The sequence below is a fragment of the Melopsittacus undulatus genome, chromosome 17 (genome assembly GCF_012275295.1).
Source record: "Melopsittacus undulatus isolate bMelUnd1 chromosome 17, bMelUnd1.mat.Z, whole genome shotgun sequence".
Taxonomy (NCBI): Eukaryota; Metazoa; Chordata; class Aves; order Psittaciformes; family Psittaculidae; genus Melopsittacus; species Melopsittacus undulatus.
The window spans coordinates 5,004,540-5,029,180 of NC_047543.1; the positions used below are offsets into that span (position 1 = coordinate 5,004,540).

The 24,641-nt window shown below is 61.9% G+C and overlaps 1 protein-coding gene across 3 annotated transcripts; it reads left to right on the forward strand.

Moving 5' to 3' along the window:
* The first annotated feature begins 4,327 nt into the window (after positions 1-4,327).
* Positions 4,328-23,213, forward strand: UBTF (upstream binding transcription factor). Of its 3 annotated transcripts, XM_034070213.1 has the most exons (22): positions 4,328-4,431; positions 4,792-5,052; positions 7,234-7,332; positions 10,185-10,360; positions 10,465-10,548; positions 11,730-11,885; positions 12,254-12,318; positions 12,643-12,763; positions 13,455-13,565; positions 14,205-14,338; positions 15,099-15,240; positions 15,948-15,989; positions 16,957-17,070; positions 17,727-17,882; positions 19,144-19,299; positions 19,531-19,641; positions 20,037-20,125; positions 20,993-21,182; positions 21,677-21,724; positions 21,840-21,908; positions 22,686-22,832; positions 22,928-23,213. In XM_034070213.1, the coding sequence occupies exons 3-22, from the start codon at positions 7,275-7,277 to the stop codon at positions 23,039-23,041; spliced, it is 2,283 nt and encodes a 760-aa protein (XP_033926104.1). In that variant the 5' UTR covers positions 4,328-4,431; positions 4,792-5,052; positions 7,234-7,274; the 3' UTR covers positions 23,042-23,213. The 3 variants fall into 3 exon arrangements, with proteins under 3 accessions (XP_033926104.1, XP_033926105.1, XP_033926106.1); XM_034070214.1 differs by lacking the exon at positions 13,455-13,565 and having other exon boundaries at positions 22,928-23,212; XM_034070215.1 differs by lacking the exon at positions 13,455-13,565 and having other exon boundaries at positions 12,643-12,751; positions 22,928-23,212.
* The last annotated feature ends 1,428 nt before the right edge of the window (positions 23,214-24,641 follow it).

Here is a 24,641-nt window from a genome sequence, read left to right on the forward strand (position 1 = left end):
GGTTTGGGGGGGGCTGTAATTTATTGCTGGTTGTGCCCCCGTGTGTGTGTGTGTATATACCAGAATCCATAGGGAATGTTAGTGTATTCCAGAACTGACCTAAAGGATCCTGGTCAGGGCCTGAACCCTACAGCCCACTCAGGACTTACTGGTAGCCCCATTCAGTTTTACTTGATAGCATCCCATATACATAGAGCTCAATCCTGCAGTTTGCCTTGGTCTTCCCTTCCTGCTTCCTGCCTCTTCCCTGTTCCCATTGGGATTGTCCCATACAGCCCATGCACCCCCTGCTCCTGCCCTGGGCACATCCAGGCTGTCAATTGACTCCTTTAGGTATAAACTGGGGGGGGACACCCCAAAATCGGGGGGGGGGGGGGATGGGATGGGATGGGATGGGATGGGGATGGGATGGGATGGGATGGGATAGGATGGGATGGGATGGGATAGGATGGGATGGGATGGGATGGGGTGGGATGGGATGGGATGGGATGGGATGGGATGGGATAGGATGGGATGGGATGGGATGGGGTGGGATGGGATGGGAGCACTGCCTTGTGTTTGGGTTGGTTTGTTTCATGATGTGCCTGAAATCTCTCTTGTTGTGAGCTTTGGGGGTTGTTCCCCCCCCATATTAGGCTTTAATAAAGGGATTAATAAAATCCAAGAGGAATTGGGTTGTTTTCCATTGGGATTTTCTATGGGGGTGTCCCCCATTTAATGGACACCCCAAAAGAGCATCCTTTGCATGGGGGTGTCCCCACGCCAGGATGCTCAATGCAGCTGCACCAAGATGGTTGCCATGGCAACCTGGGATGCTTGAGGCATCCTATGACCCTCCCCATGGCCACCTTGGGATGATCCCAATGGTCATCCCAGGATGCTCCTCAGCCATCCCAGATCCTTGCTGCATCCCAGTATCCCCAGTTGCTCCATGTGCCCATCCTGGATACCTGATGCATCCTGACATGCTTCCCACATCCATCCTGGGATGCTCCCAACGATGCTCCCCAAACTCATTCTGGGATGCTCAGCCCCACTCACCCCATAGCACTGCCCCATTCCTGCCTGCCCCATAGCTGTGCCTGTCTCCATGTTGGGGGACACACACTGTTGTAACCCCCCCCAAATCCACCCCCCCCAGGCTCTACATTGACCCCAATTACCTGTAATCCCATTAACGGGAGCAGCCAATGGTGCTTCCTCATGGAACACACTGGCCTGGGGCCGTGGGAAGGGATGTTCCTGTGTGCCATGGGGCAGGCACGGGGGTCTGCCCCTAACCCTGACCCCAGAGCCTCTCCATGGGGCTGGGATACATCCCATTGGATTATACAAGCCCAGCACTGCAGCTGCCCCTGTTCCCTGGGAACGGCAGCACAGGGATGGGGTTTTCCAGCCCAAGGTCCCGTCCTCCCTCCGGCCACACTGGGAATAGGGATTTATCCCTTGGGATAACAGTGAGGTCACTGCCATGAGATCCAGCCTGGATTGGGGGGTGGAATTTAGGTCAAATCCTATTGGATCTCTGCCCTCCTGCCTGCACCTCTCTGTGCTGCCTGCACATAGGGTGAGCAGTGAGGATGTGCTTGGGGTGCTCATCAGAGCCCCATGGATAGCCCATTGTGAGGATGTGTTTGGGGTGCTCATTGGAGGGGTCCCCAGTGCTGGGGGTGAATTCCAGGCCCCCATAAGCACATTGCCCTGGGGCTGCAGCACATGGGAACCTCCCTGCCCCCAAAACCTGCCTTTTGGGTTCAAAAACCAGGTTAAAACTGATGATTTTCATCATGTGATGGATGTGAAGTACTTGGTGCTCTGTCGGATCCTGCTCTTGGGGATAACCCCTTGCACAGCTGAGCTCACCCCATCACCCCCTGCACCCCCATCCCTGCAGTGGGGTCCATTGACCCACATTTGTTCATGTCTTACACAGAAACTGGGGTGAAAACCTGCAGGCCTCATCCCATCAACCCCCATCCCTGGGGATGCTCCTCACTCCCCATCCCTAGGGATGCTCCCCCCTCCCCATCCCTAGGGATGCTCCCTGCTCCCCATCCCTAGGGATGCTCCATCATCCCCCATCCCTAGGGATGCTCCCTGCTCCCCATCCCTAGGGATGCTCCATCATCCCCCATCCCTGTGGATGCTCCCTGCTCCCCATCCCTGCATCCCCATCTGCTGCCTGCACCGGTAGCACGTGGAGAGCTGGAGCTGTGAGCACCGGGTACCGCAGCAGTGCCAAGCTCCGGCAGCTGCAGGCAGCACACAGGCAGCGATAGCACACAGCAGCCGGCAGCTGCCAGGAGCAGGCAGCACAGCTATGGCCGCAGCTCGCAGGCAGCAGCAGGCAGCACACAGGCAGCAGGCAGCTGCCAGGCTCCGTCAGCGCAGCCATGGCCGCAGCTCGGAGGCAGTACACAGGCAGCACATAGGCAGCGATAGCACATAGCAGCCGGCAGCAGGCAGCGGCCGGGCGCCGGCAGTGCAGCCATGGCTGCAGCCACCCGGAGCGCGCAGGCAGCACACAGGCAGCAGCAGGCAGCACACAGCAGCCGGCAGCAGGCAGCGCCCAGGCTCCGTCAGCACAGCCATGGCCGGATCTTGCCGGCAGCAGCAGGCAGCACACAGGCAGGCACCAACCCGCAGGCACCCGGAGCGTGCAGGCAGCACACAGGCAGCGATATCCCATTGCAGCAGGCAGCTGCCAAGTACCGGTGGTGGGCAGGGAACCCATAGCACAGCCATGGCCGGAGCTCGCAGGCAGCAGCAGGCAGCGCCCAGGCAGCACACAGCACACAGGCAGCAATAACCCATTGCAGCCGGCAGCAGGCAGCACACAGCAGCAGGCAGCTGCCAGGCTCCGGCAGCACAGCCATGGCGGCAGCTCGCAGGCAGCAGCAGGCAGCTCACAGGCAGCCATAGCCCATGGCAGCAGGCAGCGCCCAGGCTCCCCCAGCGCGGCCATCGGGAGCGCGCTTCGGCCTGGAGCCTCCGGGCCGGGGCCGTGCGGTGCGGGCAGGGCGCAGGCAGCGCCGGGGTGACCGGTAACGTGCAGGCAGGCGGGGATACCCGCAGCGTGTGCAGGCAGCTCGGGGTGACCGGTAACGTGTGCAGGCAGCTCGGGGTGACCGGTAACGTGTGCAGGCAGCTGGGGGGTACCCGCAGCGTGTGCAGGCAGCTCGGGGTGACCGGTAACGTGCAGGCAGCTCGGGGTGACCGGTAACGTGCAGGCAGCTGCCCGGCCGGGATTGGCTGCAGGGAATGACGGGAAACACAACAAAGGTGGAGTTGGAGAAATTGCATTAAAAAAATTAAGAGCGAGACGAGCGGAGAGCACCGGGAGGGGGAGGCGGAATGTGCCCCACGGCTGCCCCATAGCTGCCCCATAGCCGCCCCACGGCTGCCCCATGGCTGCCCCACTGCTGCCCCATAGCTGCCCCATTGCTGCCCCATAGCTGCCCCATTGCTGCCCCACTGCTGCCCCATGGCTGCCCCACGGCTGCCCCACTGCTGCCCCATGGCCGCCCCATGGCCGCCCCACTGCCGCCCCATGGCCGCCCCATTGCTGCCCCACGGGGGGATCCCCACGGCCGGCACCCACCGAACGCCCCCCCCGTGTCCCGTCCCCCCCCCCCCCCAGCTCCCTCCCCTTCGCCTTTTCCTCTCCTTTTTCTCATGCAAACGGCTCGTGGCACATGGAGCTTTTCCCCTTCCTCCCTCCCGTGCCCTTCCTCCCCCCCCTCCCCTGCGCCTTCCTCCTCCTCCTCCTCCCGCTCTCAGTGCCGCACACAGCCATGGCACAGGCGTTGGAGGCGTCGGGAGCGGCGCGGCCGGACCCCGGTGCGCAGACCCGGCTGATTGGAAGAGCGAACGCAGCGCGATGGAGGCGGGGGAAGCGCCATCGTCTCTGCGGGGACTGGAGCGCGTCCACGCCCGGGGCCAGCGCTGCAGAGCTGGCCGCTGTTCAACCGCCGCCTCCCCGCGACCAGCCCCGGAGACACCGGGGGGGAACCGGAGGGGACCGGGAGAGAACCGGAGACACCCGGAGACACCGGGGGGGGAACGGAGAGACCGGGGGGGAACGGAGGGGACCGGAGAGCAAGGGATAGAACCGGAGAGACCCGGAGAGCTCCCGAAAGCTCCGGAGAGAACCGGAGAGCACCGGAGAGAACCGGGGGCACCGGAGGGGACCGGGGGCACCGGAGGGGACCGGAGAGACCCGCAGAGAACCGGAGAGCTCCGTAGAGAACCGGAGAGCTGCGGAGAGCACCGGAGGGGACCGAAGAGACCCGGGGAGAACCGGAGAGACCCGGAGAGCTCCCGAGAGCACCGGGGAGAACCGGAGAGCTCCGGGGAGCACCGGAGAGAGCCGGGGGGCACCGGAGGGTACCGGAGAGAACCGGAGAGCCCCCGAAGCCTCGGGCCCCGCAGGTACGTGCCCTGCGCCGGGTTGGACGGGGGGGGGATCGGGGCTCAGCGCTGCCTGCGCCGGCCGGAGCTCACCATTCTCCGCTCCGACGGGGGACGGACGGGGCGGCTTGTGCCTGCCGAGCTCCGGGCTCGGGAAGGGGGGATCGGTAACGGGGGGGGTCGGGAAGGGGAAGGGGGGTCCAGGGGGTGGTTTTGGGTCGGAAAAGGGGGATCCTGGAGGTGTTTTTGGGTCGGTCCAGGGGGTGTTTTTGGGTCGGAAACGGGGGATCCAGGGGGTGTTTTTGGGTCGGAAAGGAGGGATCCAGAAGGTGTTTTTGGGTCGGAAAGGAGGGATCCAGGGGGTATTTTTGTGTCCAAAAGCCGCATTCGGAGCCCGAGCGCCGCGCACAAAGGGCGCAGGTTCCGCGCAGGCAGGAAGCGGCCGCCGCTCCCTCCGCAGGGGCACCGCGCTGGGGCTCGGGGCGGGGGGGAGCGCTCGGCTCCGCGGCCTCGGTGCCCCCCCTCTCCCTTCCCTTCCTCCGCTCTCCTCCTCCTCTCTCCTCCTCCTCGCTCCCTCCCTCCGGTGCCGCAGCTGGAATCGGGGAAGGCTTCCAGCGCTCCGCTTGTTTGTCCCCAGCCCGGGTGAGTGCTCGGAGCGTGCCCGGACCCGTCCGTCCCCCCCCTTAACCCCATTCCCATCCTTTTATCCCCATTCCCATCCTTTTATCCCCATTCCCATCCTTTTATCCCATTTTCCCCCCATTTTTTCCCCTTTTTCCCCCTTTTTTTCGCGTTTTCCCCATTTTCTCCCTCCCCCTTCGCTCCTTTCTCTCCCTTTCTTCCCCCATCCCGGGGCTGCAGCCCCCGCTGGGTGGGTGGGTGCTCCGGGGGGGGGTGAGGAGGAGGAGGAGGGGGAGGAAGAAGAGGAGGGGGCGTCGATGGGGGGGGGGGAGGATGGGGCATGAGCCGCTCCCCGGGGGTCGGTGCGGGGAGGTCGCGCTGCCCTCACCCGGCTCCTGCCGCCCCCAGACGGGCATCCCCGCCCCCCCCGTCCCCTCCGCATCCGCCTCCTCCGCGTTCTCGTTCCTCCCCCCACCGGCTCCGGGGCTGCGGCTCCGCTCGGGCTCCCCCCCCCCCTCCTTCCTCCCCATCCTCCTCCTCCTCCTCTCGCCGCTCTCCTCCCCCCCGCAGCCCGCAGAGGTGGGTTCGTCTCGGCTTTATAACCGAGGGGAAGGGGAAGGAGCGGCCATTGTGTGCCGGTAACGGGGGGGGCGGGGGGGGGGGGATGGATGGGGATGGGGATGGGGATGGACGGGGGGGGTGCGGGACCCTCCGCGCACCGCCTCGCTCCGGGGGGGGGGGGGGGAGAGGGGGGGGCGGTGTCGGGAGCGCGCACCCCCCCTCCCCTTCCCGTTCCCCTCCCCTCCCCATCCGGTCGCGTCCATTGTGCCCCGGGGGGGGGGGGGATGGGGGGGGGGCCGGGGCCCGCCCGCGCTCGGTCCCACCCGGTTCCTGCTGCCCGGAGGGGGCGGAGCCTGGCGCTGCCGCCGGCGCAGGGCATGTGCGGGGGCCCCGCCCCTTCCTCCCCCTCCTCCTCCCCCTCCCCCCTCCAGGCACGGGATCCGCTCCCCTCCCCCCTCTCTCCACCCCCGGGGGGGGGAGGGGGATCCCGCACCCCCCCCCCCCTTCCACCCCCTCCCCCCCCCCCCCGTCGGGGATCCCGGTGCGCGCGCAGCTCCACGGCCCCGCCCCTGTGGATCCGGTGGATCCCTCCCCTCCCCCCCCCGCTTCTCTCCTCCCCCCCCCCGTGCTCCCCCCCCCTCCCCCCCCGGTGGATCCTTCCCCTCCCCCCTGCTCCCCCCCCCTCCCCACTCCCGCTGGTGGGTCCGTCCGTCCCCCCCCCCCTTCTCCCCCCCCCCGGATCCCCGGTGCTCTTCCCCCCTCCCCCCCCCCCCCCCCCGTGGATCCCTCCTCTCCCCCCCCCCCTTCTCCGCTCCCCCCCCCCCCGGTGCTCCCCCCCCTCCCCCCCCGGTGCTCCCCCCCCTCCCCCCCCGATGGGTCCGTCCCCCGTCCCCCCCCCGGTCCCGGTGCCCCAGGCCTAGGCCCTGCCCCGTGGGTGATGCTCGGAGGCCTCAGCCCTGCAGTGCCCTCCATGGGGCTCCCCCCATAAGTTATGGGGCGCCCCCTTACGGCCGCTCCCCCCCCCCCCCCCCCCCCCCCGATCCTGCCCCACGGAGCTCCCACTGGGATCCTTTGGAATCTCCCCCTTCACCTGTGGCCCCCCCCATGGGGGAGCCCTGACCCCCCCCCGGCTCCCCCCGAGGCCCCACATGGGCACAGATGGATCTGGGGATCCCTCTGTCCCCCAATCAGGATCCCAATGGATCCCTGTGTCCCCCCCTCTGCAGCCCTGTTGGTCCAGACCCGCTCCTATGGATCCCATCACCCTGAGCCCCTTCCCCCACCCCCGTGCTGCACCCCAGATGGGTGGATCCCAGCATTGGGATCACTGGGATCATGGGATAGGGATGGATCCCTGGTGTCCCCCCCGTCCCCCCCGTTCTGCACCCCACAGGGGTGGATCCCAGCATTGGGATCATGGGATGGGATGGGATAGGGATGGATCCCTCCTGTCCCCCCTTTGCAGCCCTGTTGGTTCAGATCCCCTCCTATGGATCCCATCACCCTGAGCCCCTTTCCCCCCCCCCCGTCCTGCACCCTGCACCCCACAGAGGTGCATCCCAGCATTGGGATCACTGGGATCATGGGATGATGGGATGGGATGGGATGGATCCCGGTGTCATGGCGCTCTCTGTGCCGCAGAGCCGAGCGGGAGCCGTCTCCGGTAGCGAGTGAGGAGGAGGATGAACGGTGAAGCCGAGTGCCCTGCGGACCTGGAGATGACAGCTCCCAAAAACCAAGGTGGGACCTGATCCCATGGGAATGCTGAGGGATCCCAATGGGGGAGTCACTGATCCCGATCCCATGGGAATGCTGTGGGATCCCAATGGGGGAGTCACTGATCCCGATGGGGGAGCCACTGATCCCGATGGGGGAGCCACTGATCCCAATGGGGGAGTCACTGATCCCGATCCCATGGGAATGCTGAGGGATCCCAATGGGGGAGTCACTGATCCCGGTGGGGGAGCCACTGATCCCGATCCCACACTGGGAATGCTGAGGGATCCCAATGGGGGAGTCACTGATCCCACACTGGGAATGCTGTGGGATCCCAATGGGGGAGTCACTGATCCTGATCCCATGGGAATGCTGAGGGATCCCAATGGGGGAGTCACTGATCCCGATCCCATGGGAATGCTGAGGGATCCCAATGGGGGAGTCACTGATCCTGATCCCATGGGAATGCTGTGGGATCCCAATGGGGGAGCTGCTGATCCCAATCCCACACTGGGAATGCTGAGGGATCCCAATGGGGGAGTCACTGATCCCACACTGGGAATGCTGAGGGATCCCAATGGGGGAGTCACTGATCCCACACTGGGAATGCTGTGGGATCCCAATGGGGGAGTCACTGATCCCGATCCCATGGGAATGCTGTGGGATCCCAATGGGGGAGCTGCTGATCCCAGTCCCACACTGGGAATGCTGAGGGATCCCAATGGGACCATCGGTGCAGGGGGAGCCGCTGATCCCGATCCCACACTGGGAATGCTGTGGGATCCCAATGGGACCATCAGTGCCGGGCAGGGGCAGTCGCTGATCCCGATCCCGCACTGGGAATTCTGGGATGGGGGGGCTGGCACAAGGAGCTGCTCACATCTGGGCTGCATTAGGATCCGTTACCTTGGGCCCCATCCCTTCCAGCCCTTGGGATGACATCAGAGCCTCGGCTCCCATTGGAAAAGGGGCAGGAAAAGGAGACACGGGAGCGAAAGGGACTGTTCCTATAGGGCAGCCCCCCAGAACCAGCCCCGTGTCCTCCCGTGCCCCATAGAGCACGTGTCCTGCACCGGAGCCTGAGCCGGGATTTAATTACACCGGGAAAGCTTTCCTAATATAGAGCTGCCTGGGATCAATGGGGCCGAGGGCACAGGCAGCCCCATGGGGTGTGGGGAATCCCTATGGGATGTGGGGAATCCCTATGGGATATTGGGAATCCCTATGGGGTGTTGGGAATCCCTATGGGGTGCTGGGAATCCCTATGGGATATTGGGAATGGAATCCCTATGGGGTGTTGGGAATCCCTATGGGGTGTTGGGAATCCCTATGGGGTGTTGGGAGTCCCCATGGGGTGTTGGGGATCCCTATGGGATATTGGGAGTCCCTATGGGATGTGGGGAATCCCTATGGGGTGTGGGGAATCCCTATGGGATGTGGGGAATCCCTATGGGATGTTGGGAATCCCTATGGGATATTGGGAGTCCCCATGGGGTGTTGGGGATCCCTATGGGGTGTTGGGAGTCCCCATCCTGCTGCTGGGGAGGGGTCCTGGGGGTTTCTGCACTTCCCATAGGATTCCATGGATGGAGACCTCTGGGGGTCCCTGCTTTGCAGAGGGGAAACTGAGGCATGGGGCAGCTTAGGGGGGGTCAGCCCCTTCCCATCCCCTATGGAGCTGCTGTTCCTGCATGGGAAGTGGGCACCAGTTCTGCATCCCTGCTCCTGGTGTTTGGGAAGGGGATGGGAAAACAGGGAGAGGAAATGTGGGATGTGGCTCCAGTTCCCTCCCTGAGCAGGGAGTTCCCATCTCTTGTCCCCTTTATGGGGTTTGCAGGAGGTCTGAGCCATTGGGCTCCATTATGGGGGCTCTTCCCATTCCCCCCATAGATGAATCCCTCATAGGGATTGGAGAGGTCCCGGAGGTGGAGGAGGGAATGGGGCTGGAGCAGGGCCTGGAGCACAGGGATGATGGGAACGGATGAGGGATGTGGGTTAGGGCATTGGCACTGCTGGGAATGGTTGGATTTGATCATCCTAAAGGTCCCTTCCAGCCTGGATGATCCATGATCCCTGCTCCCCTCCATCCAAGCTCTGACCTTGGCAGAGGTCACCATGGAGCTCCATCCCATGGGATGCTTGAGGCTCTCCCACATGCAGGAAAAGCAGCTCTGGGGCTTTCCCATTGCTCGGGATGCACATTTAACCCTTGGGAAACGGCATTCCCTGTTTCCTCATTGGATGCGGATGGAGTGACCCCTCTGCTCCAGCATCCCTGTATCCCATGGAGCATTGGGATGAGCTCCCTGTTTCCTCATTGGCTACAGAGGGAATGATCCCTCTGCTCCAGCATCCCTGTATCCCATGGAGCACTGGGATGAGCTCCGTTTCCTCCCAATGGGTTTTGGGCTTTGCCCAGGTTGGCTTAGCCTATAGAGAGTGATTCCAGGGCGATGGAATCAGCCCCATCCCCTTCATCCCAGAGCCGTTATCCCTGTATCCTGCTGGGAATGGGCCGTGCTCTGATCCCGTTATCCCTGTATCCTGCTGGGAATGGGCCGTGCTCCGATCCCGTTATCCCTGTATCCCGCTGGGAATGGGCCGTGCTCCGATCCCGTTATCCCTGTATCCTGCTGGGAATGGGCCGTGCTCTGATCCCGTTATCCCTGTATCCTGCTGGGAATGGGCCGTGCTCCGATCCCGTTATCCCTGTATCCTGCTGGGAATGGGCCATGCTCTGATCCTGTTATCCCTGTATCCTGCTGGGAATGGGCTGTGCTCCGATCCTGTTATCCCTGTATCCTGCTGGGAATGGGCCGTGTTCCGATCCCGTTATCCCTGTATCCCGTTGGGAATGGGCTGTCCTTGCCTTGCAGAGCGCTGGTCGCAGGAGGACATGCTGACCCTATTGGAGTGCATGAGGAACAACCTGCCCTCCAACGATGGAAGCAAGTTCAAGACGACCGAATCCCACCTGGATTGGGAGAAAGTGGCTTTCAAGGACTTCTCGGGGGAGATGTGCAAGATGAAGTGGATGGAGATCTCCAATGAGGTACCCGAGGGGTGGGCAGGGATCCCGGATCCGGGAATCGCTGCCATAGGGAATGCTGGGGGATGATGCCAAGCGGGATTCCCACTGCTCACATTGTGTCCCAGGTGAGGAAGTTCCGGACCCTGACGGAGCTCATCATGGATGCTGAGGAGCACGTGAAGAACCCTTATAAGGGCAAGAAGCTCAAGGTACCCGGCAGGGAATGGGGCTGGACACTGGAGGGGGTGTCCCATTCTTCTGGATAGGGGATGCCCCATTCCTTGGATAACAGGTGCCCCATTCCCCTGGATAAGGGATGCCCCATTCCCTGGATAGGGGATATCCCATTCCCCTGGATAGGGGATATCCCATTCCCCTGGATAGGGGATATCCCATTCCCCTGGATAGGGGATATCCCATTCCCCTGGATAGGGGATGCCCCATTCCCTGGATAGGGGATGCCCCATTCCCCTGGATAGGGGATGCCCCATTCCCTGGATAGGGGGTGCCCCGTTCCCCTGGATAGGGGATGCCCCATTCCTATGGATAGGGGTTGCCCCATTCCCCTGCACAGGGGATGCCCCATTCCCCACGTAGGGGGTGCCCCATTCCCCTGGATAGGGGGTGCCCCATTCCCCTGGATAAGGGGTGCCCCATTCCCCTGGATAAGGGGATGCCCCATTCCCCTGGATAGGGGATGCCCCATTCCCTGGATAGGGGATGCCCCATTCCCCACATAGGGGGTGCCCCATTCTCCTGGATAGGGGTGCCCCATTCCCCTGGATAGGGGGATGCCCCATTCCCCTGGATAGGGGATGCCCCATTCCCTGGATAGGGGATGCCCCATTCCCCACATAGGGGGTGCCCCATTCTCCTGGATAAGGGGTGCCCCATTCCCCTGGATAGGGGATGCCCCATTCCCCTGGATAGGGGATGCCCCATTCCCCTGGATAGGGGATGCCCCATTCCCTGGATAGGGGGTGCCCCATTCCCCTGGATAAGGGGTGTCCCATTCCTATGGATAGGGGGTGCCCCATTCCCCTGGATAAGGGATGTCCCATTCCCTTGGATAGGGGGTGCCCCATTCACTGGATAGGGGGTGCCCCATTCCCTACCCAGTGGCTGTCCCCATTCCCCTGCAGTCCCCCCCCCGCTGTGTTCCCTGCCCTGCTCCGGTCCTGGCCATGCTCCGGTAACATGGATCCCGGATCCCTGCATCCAAGTTTAGCTCCTGGGGGGGCAGGAATCCTCTGTCCTATTCCCGGCTCCAGCATCCGATGCCCCCCCCATCCCCTCCCCCTGCCTCAGTATGGATAGCAGCATTCCCAGCGTCGGGAATAGCGCTGCAGGCGGCTCCATGCTCAGCATCGGCTGCTCCCTCTGTTCCCAGAAACATCCCGATTTTCCCAAGAAACCTCTCACTCCCTATTTCCGCTTCTTCATGGAGAAACGCGCCAAGTACGCGAAGCTGCATCCGGAGATGAGCAACCTGGATCTGACCAAGATCCTGTCCAAGAAGTACAAGGAGCTTCCCGAGAAGAAGAAGGTACCAGGGATGTGATCCCGTTCCCATTCCTGCCTTCCCACTGGGACCAGTACAGCCCAGCTGCGGGTGGGATGCTCAGCCCTGGCAGACCAGTAGGGCATCCCCTGCTCCTCCTGCTTCCCGGTATCCATGGGGTGGATGCTGGTCCCGTCCTGGATGGCTCCATAGGGGATGCAGGGGCAGGATCAGCTCTGGGAATGGGAGATGTGAAGGATCCATCCCCATCCCTGCTCCTGCTTCCCAGTATCCATGGGGTGGATGCTGGTCCCGTCCTGGATGGCTCCATAGGGGATGCAGGGGCAGGATGTGCTCTGGGAATGGGAGCTGTGGAGGATCCATCCCCATCCCTGCTCCATGTGTATTCCCAGATGAAATACATCCAGGATTTCCAACGGGAGAAGCAGGAATTCGAGAGGAACCTGGCGAGGTTCAGGTGAGTGGGGCAGCCCTATAGCATCTCCTGATGGTACCATGAGGATGGAAGGGAAAGGGAAGGAATAGCAAGGAAAAGGCAGCCCCAAAACCACAGGGATCAGCCCCAAAGCTATGGGGCTACAATGGGGGGACAGGAGCTGCCGTGACCCATTCACCCCATCCCTTTGGGGGTGGACACGACAACCAGGATGGATCCCATCATTCCCAATGCGTTGCGGCCCCATTACCGGGGATGCTCCGAGGTGATGCTCTGAGGATGGCACAGGCTGAGCCCCACAGTGCTGTGTATCCCCCATAACACTCTCATTCCATGCGGGATAAGGGAGGATCATCCGGATCTGATCCAGAATGCCAAGAAGTCGGATGTGCCGGAGAAGCCCAAGACCCCCCAGCAGCTGTGGTACAACCACGAGAAGAAGATCTACCTGAAAGTGCGTCCAGATGTGAGTAGGGTGGGAGGGAGGTGTGGGACCCACAGGAGGGGGACAGGAGAAGCAATGGGGGGCACAGCCCTATGAGCATCCCCACAGCTGGATGGATGCAGGTAAGGAGGGCGCTGCACAGCTGGAGGAGGCTCAGTGGGGTTGGAGGCAGGCAGGGACCCAGCATAGGATCCACACCTCTGGCCATGCCCTCACTCACACACAGCCCCTTTTGGGGGGTTTTCTGCCCTTTTCGTCCCCCTTTTTGTGGGTTTTTTTGCCCTTTTTGTCCCCCTTTTTGTGGGTTTTTTTGCCCTTTTTGTCCCCCTTTTTGTGGGTTTTTTGTCCCCCTTTTAGTGGGTTTTTTTGCCCTTTTTGTCCCCCTTTTTGTGGGTTTTTTGCCCTTTTTGTCCCCCTTTTTGTGGGTTTTTTGCCCTTTTTGTCCCCCTTTTTGTGGGTTTTTTGCCCTTTTTGTCCCCCTTTTTGTGGGTTTTTTGCTCTTTTTGTCCCCCTTTTTGTGGTTTTTTTTTGCCCTTTTTGTGGGTTTTTTTTGCCCTTTTTGTGGGTTTTTTTGCCCTTTTTGTGGGTTTTTTGCCCTTTTTGTGGGTTTTTTTGCCCTTTTTGTGGGTTTTTTGCCCTTTTTGTGGGTTTTTTGCCCTTTTCGTGCCCCTCTTTGTGGGTTTTGGCCTCACCTCTGGCTTTGGGTTTTCAGGCCACCACGAAGGAGGTGAAGGAGTCGCTGGGCAAGCAATGGTCTCAACTCTCGGATAAAAAGAGGCTGAAATGGATTCATAAGGCCCTGGAACAGCGGAAGGAGTACGAGGTAGGGAACAGCCTCACCCCCATCCACACTCATCCCTGTGTCCATTGAGGCCATCCGGCCTCACCTCCATAGCCAGGGCTTCAGGCAGGTCAATGGTGGGTCCGAGCCCTGCCTCCTCCAGCATCCCATGGGAGCAGCATCCCATGGGAGCAGCATCCATTGGGAGCAGCATCCATTGGGAGCAGCATCCCATGGGAGCAGCATCCATTGGGAGCAGCATCCATTGGGAGCAGCATCCCATGGGAGCAGCATCCATTGGGAGCAGCATCCCATGGGAGCAGCATCCCATGGGAGCAGCATCCATTGGGAGCAGCATCCAATGGGAGCAGCATCCCATGGGAGCAGCATCCATTGGGAGCAGCATCCATTGGGAGCAGCATCCCATGGGAGCAGCATCCATTGGGAGCAGCATCCATAGGGAGCAGCATCCCATGGGAGCAGCATCCATTGGGAGCAGCATCCATTGGGAGCAGCATCCCATGGGAGCAGCATCCATTGGGAGCAGCATCCATTGGGAGCAGCATCCAATGGGAGCAGCATCCCATAGGGGCTCATAGGGCAGGGTTGGCTTCTCCTTCCCCCTCGTGGGTCCCCGGCGGATGGGCTGGAGCCGGTGCTGATCCATGCCCATCCCTGCAGGAGATCATGCGGGATTACATCCAGAAGCACCCGGAGCTGAACCTCAGTGAGGAAGGCATCACCCGCTCCACGCTCACCAAGGCCGAGCGCCAGCTCAAGGACAAGTTCGATGGACGACCCACGAAGCCTCCTCCGTGAGTGCCACATTCCCTGTTCCCCTGCATCCCCCCATTCCCTATTCCCCCATTCCCCATTCCCTGCATGGCAGGGATCCCTTGGCTGATGCTGCCTCTTGCTGCTGAGGAAACAGGGGCTCTGCCAGGCTCTGAGAGCTCAAATCCTTCCTGGGACCGTGTTTGTGAGCCCATCAAGCTGGGCCTGAAATGTACTGGTCCTTAATGGCCGTTATACATTGGTCCTTAATGGCCATTATGCATTGGTCCTTAATAGCCATTGTACATTGGTCCTTATAGTCATTATACATTGATCCTTAATGGCCATTATACATTGGTCCTTATAGTCATTATACATTGATCCTTAATGGCCATTATACATTGGTCCTTATAGTCATTATACATTGATCCTTAATGGCCATTATACATTGGTCCTTATAGTCATTATACATTGATCCTTAATGGCAATTATACATTGGTCCTTACAGTCATCATACGTTGGTCCTTATAGTCATTATACATTGATCCTTAATAGCCGTTATACATTGGTCATTATAGTCATTATACACTGGTCCTTAATAGCCATTATACATTGATCCTTAATAGCCATCAATGTGTGTTTGCAAGGATGCGAGCGATGTTCACGGGGATGCTGCATGCTCTGGGTTATGGGGTCCACCCCAGAGCCCCCTAAACCCCATACACTTCAGTCACAGCATCCTGGGGGTGCCCTGGTACCCAGAGCCCCTTAGGCTGTCCTAAGGCTGGGTCCCCATTGCAGGAACAGCTACTCCCTGTACTGTGCAGAGCTGATGGCCAACATGAAGGACGTGCCCAGCACGGAGCGGATGGTGCTGTGCAGCCAGCAGTGGAAGCTGCTGTCCCAGAAGGAGAAGGATGCTTACCATAAAAAGTGTGACCAGGTGAGGATGGGGGAGCTGTGGCCTTCATCACTGCCTCTGGTTGTCATCCTCACCATCAGCTCCAGGCTGGGCTCCTCCTGGGGTCCTGGGTACCAGTGGGACATGGGGATGGTCTGGATGAAGGATGCTGTTGGGGGGGCAGGGATGGGGCAGGGATGGGGCAGGGATAGGGCTGGGATGGGACAGGGATAGGGCTGGGATGGGACAGGGATGGGGCAGGGATGGGGCTGGGATGGGACAGGGATGGGGCAGGGATGGGGCTGGGATGGGGCTGAGATGGGACAGGGATAGGGCTGGGATGGGACAGGGATGGGACAGGGATAGGGCTGGGATGGGACAGGGATGGGGCAGGGATGGGGCAGGGATGGGGATGGGATGGGGCAGGGATGGGGCTGGGATGGGGCTGGGATGGGGCAGGGATGGGACAGGGATGGGGCTGGGATGGGGCAGGGATGGGACAGGGATGGGGATGGGATGGGGCAGGGATGGGACAGGGATGGGGATGGGATGGGGCAGGGATGGGACAGGGATGGGACAGGGATGGGGCTGGGATGGGGCAGGGATGGGGCAGGGATGGGACAGGGATGGGACAGGGATGGGGCAGGGATGGGACAGGGATGGGGCAGGGATGGGACAGGGATGGGGCAGGAATGGGACAGGGATAGGGCAGAGGGGTCTCTGTGTAACCAAATCTCCATCCCCTCCAGAAAAAGAAGGACTATGAGATAGAGCTGCTTCGCTTCCTGGAGGTGAGAGATGTGGGGCTCAGGGATGTGGGGCTCAGGGATGTGGGGCTCAGGGATGTGGGGCTCAGGGATGTGGGGCTCAGAGATGTGGGGCTCAGGGATGTGGGGCTCAGAGATGTGGGGCTCAGGGATGTGGGTCTCAGAGATGTGGGGCTCAGGGATGTGGGGGTCAGGGATGTGGGGCTCAGGGATGTGGGGCTCAGGGGTGTGGGGCTCAGGGATGTGGGGCTCAGGGATGTGGGGCTCAGGGATGTGGGGCTCAGAGATGTGGGGCTCAGGGATGTGGGGCTCAGGGGTGTGGGGCTCAGGGATGTGGGGCTCAGGGATGTGGGGCTCAGAGATGTGGGGCTCAGGGATGTGGGGCTCAGGGATGTGGGGGTCAGGGGTGTGGGGCTCAGGGATGTGGGGCTCAGGGATGTGGGGCTCAGGGGTGTGGGGCTCAGGGATGTGGGGCTCAGGGATGTGGGGCTCAGGGATGTGGGGCTCAGGGGTGTGGGGCTCAGGGATGTGGGGCTCAGAGATGTGGGGCTCAGGGATGTGGGGCTCAGGGATGTGGGGCTCAGGGATGTGGGGCTCAGAGATGTGGGGCTCAGGGATGTGGGGCTCAGGGGTGTGGGGCTCAGGGGTGTGGGGCTCAGGGATGTGGGGCTCAGGGGTGTGGGGGTCAGGGGTGTGGGGCTCAGGGGTGTGGGGCTCAGGGATGTGGGGCTCAGCTATGGGGCGCTGCAGACCCCCAATGATGGGGGGGGACTGAGACCACAGAATCCTTTGGGATTCCATGGGCAGGACTCCTTCCATTGGAGCCTCCATCCAAGCCCCTGTGTCCAGGGATGGATAACCCAGGGATGCACCTGGATCCAGGCCCCAGCAAGGGGCACTTCTGGGGTGCATTGAGTCCCCCCCGCTCCCCTATGCCCCCCAAGTGCTGTCAGTGTGGGGCCAGCCCCACATGCCCCCATGTGCCCCACAGAGCCTGCCCGAGGAGGAGCAGCAGCGGGTGCTGGGTGAGGAGAAGATGTTGGGCAGCAACCGGAAAGGGGCCACGAGTCCTGCATCCAAGAAATCCTCCCCGGAGCCGGGAAAGGTGAGAGCCATGGGATGGGGATGGGATGGGGATGGGATGGGATGGGGATGGGATGGGGATGGGATGGGGATGGGATGGGGATGGGGATGGGATGGGGATGGGATGGGGATGGGATGGGGATGGGGATGGGATGGGGATGGGATGGGGATGGGATGGGATGGGGATGGGATGGGGATGGGATGGGGATGGGATAGGATGGGATGGGGATGGGATGGGATGGGGATGGGATGGGGATGGGATGGGGATGGGATGGGGATGGGATGGGGATGGGGATGGGATGGGATGGGGATGGGATGGGATGGGGATGGGATGGGGATGGGATGGGATGGGGATGGGGATGGGATGGGATGGGGATGGAGATGGGAATGGGATGGGGATGGGATGGGGATGGGATGGGGATGGGGATGGGATGGGATGGGATGGGATGGGGATGGGATGGGGATGGGATGGGATGGGATGGGGATGGGGATGGGATGGGATGGGATGGGATGGGATGGGGATGGGATGGGGATGGGATGGGGATGGGGATGGGGATGGGATGGGATGGGATGGGGATGGGATGGGGATGGGATGGGGATGGGGAGCAGGGATCGGGATCGGGATCAGGTGATGTGTGTGTCCCTGCATGGCCTCATCCCGGCCCTGCCCCCCCCCAGGCCAGCTCGGAGAAGCCCAAACGTCCGATCTCTGCCATGTTCATCTTCTCGGAGGAGAAGCGGAAGCAGCTGCAGGAGGAGCGTCCGGAGCTGTCGGAGAGTGAACTGACCAGGCTGCTGGCGCGGATGTGGAATGACCTGTCTGAGAAGAAGAAGGTGGAGACATCCCCACCCCCACCCTGCTCCTGCAGCCCCACCCCCATCCCATCCCATCCCCATCCCATCCCATCCCCATCCCATCCCCATCCCATCCCATCCCCATCCCATCCATCCCATCCCCATCCCATCCCATCCCCATCCCCATCCCATCCATCCCATCCCCATCCCATCCCATCCCCATCCCCATCCCATCCCATCCCCATCCCATCCCCATCCCATCCCATCCCCATCCCATCCCATCCCCATCCCATCCCCATCCCATCCCCATCCCATCCATCCCCATCCCATCCCATCCCCATCCCATCCCCATCCCATCCCCATCCCATCCCATCCCCATCCCATCCATCCCCATCCCATCCCCATCCCCATCCCCATCCCCATCCCCATCCCCATCCCCATCCCATCCCATCCCCATCCCATCCCATCCCCATCCCATCCCATCCCCATCCCATCCCATCCTCATCCCATCCCATCCCATCCCCATCCCATCCCCATCCCATCCCCATCCCATCCCCATCCCATCCCCATCCCCATCCCATCCCCATCCCATCCCCATCCCATCCCCATCCCATCCCCATCCCATCCTATCCCATCCCCATCCCATCCCCATCCCATCCCCATCCCATCCCCATCCCATCCCCATCCCATCCCCATCCCATCCCATCCCCATCCCATCCTATCCCATCCCCATCCCATCCCCATCCCATACCCATCCCATCCCCATCCCATCCCCATCCCCATCCCATCCCCATCCCATCCCCATCCCATCCATCCCCATCCCATCCCCATCCCATCCCATCCCATCCCATCCCCATCCCATCCCCATCCCCATCCCATCCCCATCCGCATCCCCATCCCATCCCCATCCCCATCCCCATCCCCATGCCATCCCCATCCCCATCCCATCCCCATCCCATCCCCATCCCCATCCCATCCCATCCCCATCCCATCCCCATCCCATCCCCATCCCATCCCCATCCCATCCCCATCCCATCCCCATCCCATCCCCATCCCATCCCCATCCCCATCCCCATCCCATCCCATCCCCATCCCATCCCATCCCCATCCCATCCCATCCCATCCCCATCCCCATCCCATCCCCATCCTGCTCCCGCATCCCAGTCTCTTCCGGTCATCTCCCAGCTCTGTACCGGTCCAGCCGCAGGGTCCCCCCCGCACTGATGGTCTGTGCCCCACTGAAGGTCTCTGTGGGGCTCAGTGCTTGGGGGTCCCTCATTCACCCCCATACCCGGCACAGGCCAAGTACAAGGCTCGGGAGGCAGCACTGAAGGCACAGTCGGATAAGAAGCCAGGATCGGAGCGGGAGGACAGGGGGAAGCTGCCGGAGTCACCCAAGACAGCAGAGGAGATCTGGCAACAGAGTGTCATTGGGGACTACCTGGCACGGTTCAAGGTGAGCCCTGGACGGGAGCTCCAGCCACATCCCATGTCCTGCTCCAGCCACATCCCATGTCCTGCTCCAGCCACATCCCATGTCCTGCTCCATGTCCTGCTCCAGCCACATCCCATGTCCTGCTCCATCCCCTGCTCCATCCCCTGCTCTATCCCCTACTTCACCTCCTGCTTCCCTGCCCGCTTGGGGGGCAGCTCAGCCCCATCTGATGCATTGGGGTCTGTGCCATAGAACGACCGGAGCAAGGCTCTGAAGGCCATGGAGGCCACATGGAACAACATGGAGAAGAAGGAGAAGCTCATGTGGATCAAGAAGGCAGCAGAGGACCAGAAGCGATACGAGGTGGGTCCTGCCCCTCCTGCCCCACAGCCCCGGTGCTGCCGTGGGGCTGAGCCTGCTATGGGGCTGACCCTGCTGTGGGGCTGACCCTGCCGTGGGGCTGAGCCTGCCGTGGGGCTGACTCTGCCGTGGGGCTGACTCTGCCGTGGGGCTGAGCCTGCCGTGGGGCTGACCCTGCTGTGGGGCTGACCCTGCTGTGGGGCTGACCCTGCTATGGGGCTGACCCTGCTGTGGGGCTGACCCTGCTGTGGGTCTGACCCTGCCGTGGGGCTGACCCTGCTATGGGGCTGACCCTGCTATGGGGCTGAGCCTGCCGTGGAGCTGAGCCTGCTATGGGGCTGACCCTGCTATGGGGCTGACCCTGCTATGGGGCTGACCCTGCCGTGTCCTGTGCCCAGAGGGAGCTGAGTGAGATGCGAGCCCCTCCCTGCTCCACCAACGCTGCCAAGAAGGTCAAGTTCCAGGGGGAGCCCAAGAAGCCTCCAATGTGAGTGCCTGGGTCGGGATGTGGGATCCTGGGTCACCAATGGGGCTCTATGGGGGCAATGGGGCTGGAGCAGGAACGGGAGCACAGGAGATGGGGAACGGAGGGAGCTGATGATGAGGGACCTGACTCCATCCCCTGCTCCATCCCCTGCTCCATCCCTGCTCCATCCCCTGCTCCATCCCCTGCTCCATCCCCTGCTCCATCCCCTGCTCCATCCCCTGCTCCATCCCCTGCTCCATCCCCTGCTCCATGTCCTGCTCCATCCCTGCTCCATCCCCTGCTCCATGTCCTGCTCCATGTCCTGCTCCATCCCCTGCCCCATCCCCTGCTCCATCCCCTGCTCCATCCCCTGCTCCATCCCCTGCTCCATCCCCTGCTCCATCCCTGCTCCATCCCCTGCTCCATCCCCTGCTCCATCCCCTGCTCCATCCCCTGCTCCATCCCCTGCTCCATCCCCTGCTCCATGTCCTGCTCCATCCCTGCTCCATCCCCTGCTCCATGTCCTGCTCCATGTCCTGCTCCATCCCCTGCCCCATCCCCTGCTCCATCCCCTGCTCCATCCCCTGCTCCATCCCCTGCTCCATCCCCTGCTCCATCCCCTGCTCCATCCCTGCTCCATCCCCTGCTCCATCCCCTGCTCCATCCCCTGCTCCATCCCCTGCTCCATCCCCTGCTCTATCCTCCATCCAGTAGGACGGAGCCAGGAGGGTCCAGGCTCTGCTCCCAAGGACCCAGGGATGGGACACAGGCACCGCTCAGGCTCTCTCCTGTTTCCCATCCCATCTGATGCTGGGTCCATGTCCCCCCCGGGGGGTGCATGGGTCGGTCCCAGTGCCCCCAGTTCATCCCAGTGCTCTGTGCCCCCAGGAACGGGTACCAGAAGTTCTCTCAGGAGCTGCTGTCCAATGGGGAGCTCAACCACCTGCCCCTGAAGGAGCGGATGGTGGAGATCGGCAGCCGCTGGCAGCGAATCTCCCAGGGCCAGAAGGACCATTACAAGAAGCTGGCAGAGGAGCAGCAGAAGCAGTACAAGGTGCACCTGGACATCTGGCTCAAGGTGAGTGACCGGCACTGAGCTGAGCTCAGGGAGCATGGGCATGGACTGTGCTGCATCCCTGCTCCATCCCCTGCTCCATCCCTGCTCCATCCCTGCTCCATCCCCTGCTCCATCCCCTGCTCTATGTCCTACTCCATCCCCTGCTCCATCCCTGCTCCATCCCCTGCTCCATCCCCTGCTCCATCCCCTGCTCCATCCCCTGCTCCATCCCCTGCCCCATCCCCTGCTCCATCCCCTGCTCCATCCCTGCTCCATGTCCTGCTCCATCCCCTGCTCCATCCCCTGCTCCATGTCCTGCTCCATCCCCTGCTCCTTCCCCTGCTCCTTCCCCTGCTCCATCCCCTGCCCCATCCCCTGCTCCATCCCCTGCCCCATCCCCTGCTCCATCCCCTGCTCCATCCCCTGCTCCATGTCCTGCTCCATCCCTGCTCCATCCCTGCTCCATCCCCTGCTCCATGTCCTGCTCCATCCCCTCATTCCCTCTGTCTCCACAGAGCCTCTCCCCCCAGGAACGCGCTGCCTACAAGGAGCACACTTCCAACGTGAGTATCCCCAATGTGGGATATGGGGTGCGTGGGGCTCAGCAGTGGGGTTACCCATGCAGGGTATGGGGCAGGACCCGAGCGCTGAGGGGTTTGGGTTTGTTCTGCCCTACAGAAACGCAAGAGCATAGGAAAGATGCGGGGCCCCAACCCCAAGATGAAGCCAACACTGCAGTCCAAGTCGGTGAGTGATGGTCCAGACCCTGCATCCCTGTATCCCTGCTCCAGAGCATCCCAGTACCGCATCCCAGTACCGCATCCCTGCTCCAGAGCATCCCTGTATCCCTGCTCCGGAGCATCCCAGTACCGCATCCCTGTATCCCTGCTCCAGAGCATCCCAGTACCACATCCCTGCTCCAGAGCATCCCAGTACCGCATCCCTGTATCCCTGATCCAGAGCATCCCAGTACCACATCCCTGCTCCAGAGCATCCCAGTACCGCATCCCTGCATCCCTGCTCCAGAGCATCCCAGCCCCGCATCCCTGCATCCCTGCTCCAGAGCATCCCAGTACCACATCCCTGCATCCCTGCTCCAGAGCATCCCAGTACCGCATCCCTGCATCCCTGCTCCAGAGCATCCCAGTACCGTATCCCTGCATCCCTGCTCCAGAGCATCCCAGTACCGCATCCCTGCTCCAGAGCATCCCAGTACCGCATCCTGTATCCCTGCTCCAGAGCATCCCAGTACCGCATCCCTGCTCCAGAGCATCCCAGTACCACATCCCTGCTCCAGAGCATCCCAGTACCGCATCCCTGCTCCAGAGCATCCCAGCCCCGCATCCCTGCATCCCTGCTCCAGTGCATCCCAGTACCACATCCCTGCTCCAGAGCATCCCAGTACCGTATCCCTGCATCCCTGCTCCAGAGCATCCCTACTGCTTCCTGATCCTGATGCTGTCCCCATCCCATCCTCCAATGATCCCAATGCTGCCCCACAACCTCCCTCCTGCTGCCCCACAGGAATCAGAGGATGACGATGAGGAGGAAGAGGAGGAGGAAGATGACGACGAAGATGAGGATGACGATGATGACAATGGGGACTCCTCGGAGGAAGGCGGCGACTCCTCCGAGTCGAGCAGTGAGGAGGAGAGTGATGATGGGGACGAGGTGAGGCTGCCCCATACCCACTGCTCTGCCCCACACATCCCTGCCCTGCCCCACACATCCCTGCCCTGCCCCACACACTCCTGCTCTGCCCCCAGAACGACGACGACGATGAGGATGAGGACGATGAGGATGAGGATGACAATGAGTCCGAAGGCAGCAGCTCCTCCTCCTCCTCCTCGGGGGACTCCTCCGACTCCGACTCCAACTGAGCCCCATTCCTTGTAACGTCTTTGGGGTCCCCCCCCCATTGGGACCCCCAACCCATGTGGGGCAGAGGGACCCCTCCACTATCACTATGGGGGGGGGTGAACGGGGGTAGAGGGGGTGATGCCACATCCCTGCACCCCCTTTATTTGGGGGGGGACTTTACCATTGCTTTGGGGGGGTTCATTGTTTTTGGGGGTCCCCCTCCCCCCCCCCCCCCCCCCCACTGCCACTTTGGACTCATCCACAGAAACAGAAAATAATCCCCCCCTTTTTTTTATATTAAAACGCCCAAAAATGGTTAAAACCCCTCCCCCTCCCCCCCCAGAATGGACTCAGCCAATGGGGTGATGGCTCCTCCCCCCCCCCTTTGTGCACCCCCCCGTGTTTTGGGGTGTCCCCCCCATTCAACCCCCATTATCGGGGTGCCCCCCCCATTGTCAGGGTGCCCCCCCCCCATTCAACCCCCATTGTTTCGGGGTGCCCCCCCCCATTCAACCCCCATTATCGGGGTCCCCCCCCATGCACCCCCATTGTACAGTCTGAAGCCGCACTGGGACCTCACATCCATTTGGGATCCACAGCCACGGACCGGGATCGGGGGGGGGGATGGATTTGGGGGGGGGGGTACATGTGTATGTATGTGTGTGAATGGGGGGGGACCCCCCCACAGCACCATGGTCCGGGGGTCACTGCTCAGTGTGACCAAGGGGGGGTTTTTGGGCCCCCCCCCCTTACCCATAGTACCCCCCTTTTGCCCCCCCATCCATGCTGTACATATCCCTTGGGTTAATGGGGGGGTGATGCCCCCCCCGGGATGGGGCTATGGGGCAGGGGGGGTGCAGGGGTTGGGGGTCCTGCTCTGGTCCCCCCCCTTTATAAGCAGACACAAGCACCAGCAATGCCATAGCCCCCCCAGAGCACTCAGCGCAATGGGGCACCCCCATTGTATGGGGGGGGTCACAGGGATGGGGGGGGGCACTTTAACCGTTTTCCTCTTCTTTCACCCCAAATCTCAGCTCAGAGTGGGGAAGCTCCAAGTTTAGGGGGGGCCCCCCCCACTTTGCTGCTCTCCATGCCCCATGGACCCCCCTATGGACCCCCCCCATGGACCCCCCCATGGACCCCTAATGCTGGGGGGGGGGGAGCCTCATCCCAGCCTCAAATTGGGCTGCAGCCCCCCCATTTGGAGGCAGTTGAACCCATTGGGGGGGGGTTCCCTATGGACAATCCCCACGGGCCAATGTGTGTGTGTGTGTCCATGTGTCCATCCCTCATCCATCCCAACCCCATTCCCTATGGAATTCCATCCCCCCCCCCCCCCCCCCCCCCGTCTCCCCCCCCCCATCTCGGGCCTCGATCCCACTGAGCGTTCCCAGCGCCGCCGTTTTAGTGGATGTTTTTAGTACAAAGAAAAAGAGGAAAAAAACCACAAAAAACCCGAAAAAAACCCAAAAAAAAATCCCCAAAATCCCTTTTTTGTTTTTTCCCTTTTTCTTTTTGTTTTCTGTTAAAAAAAACATGGAAAAAAGACAAAAAAATGAGGAATACAAATCTTACAGCGCCGACAATTGGGGCCGAAGGCGTTTGCGCTGCGAGAGGAAT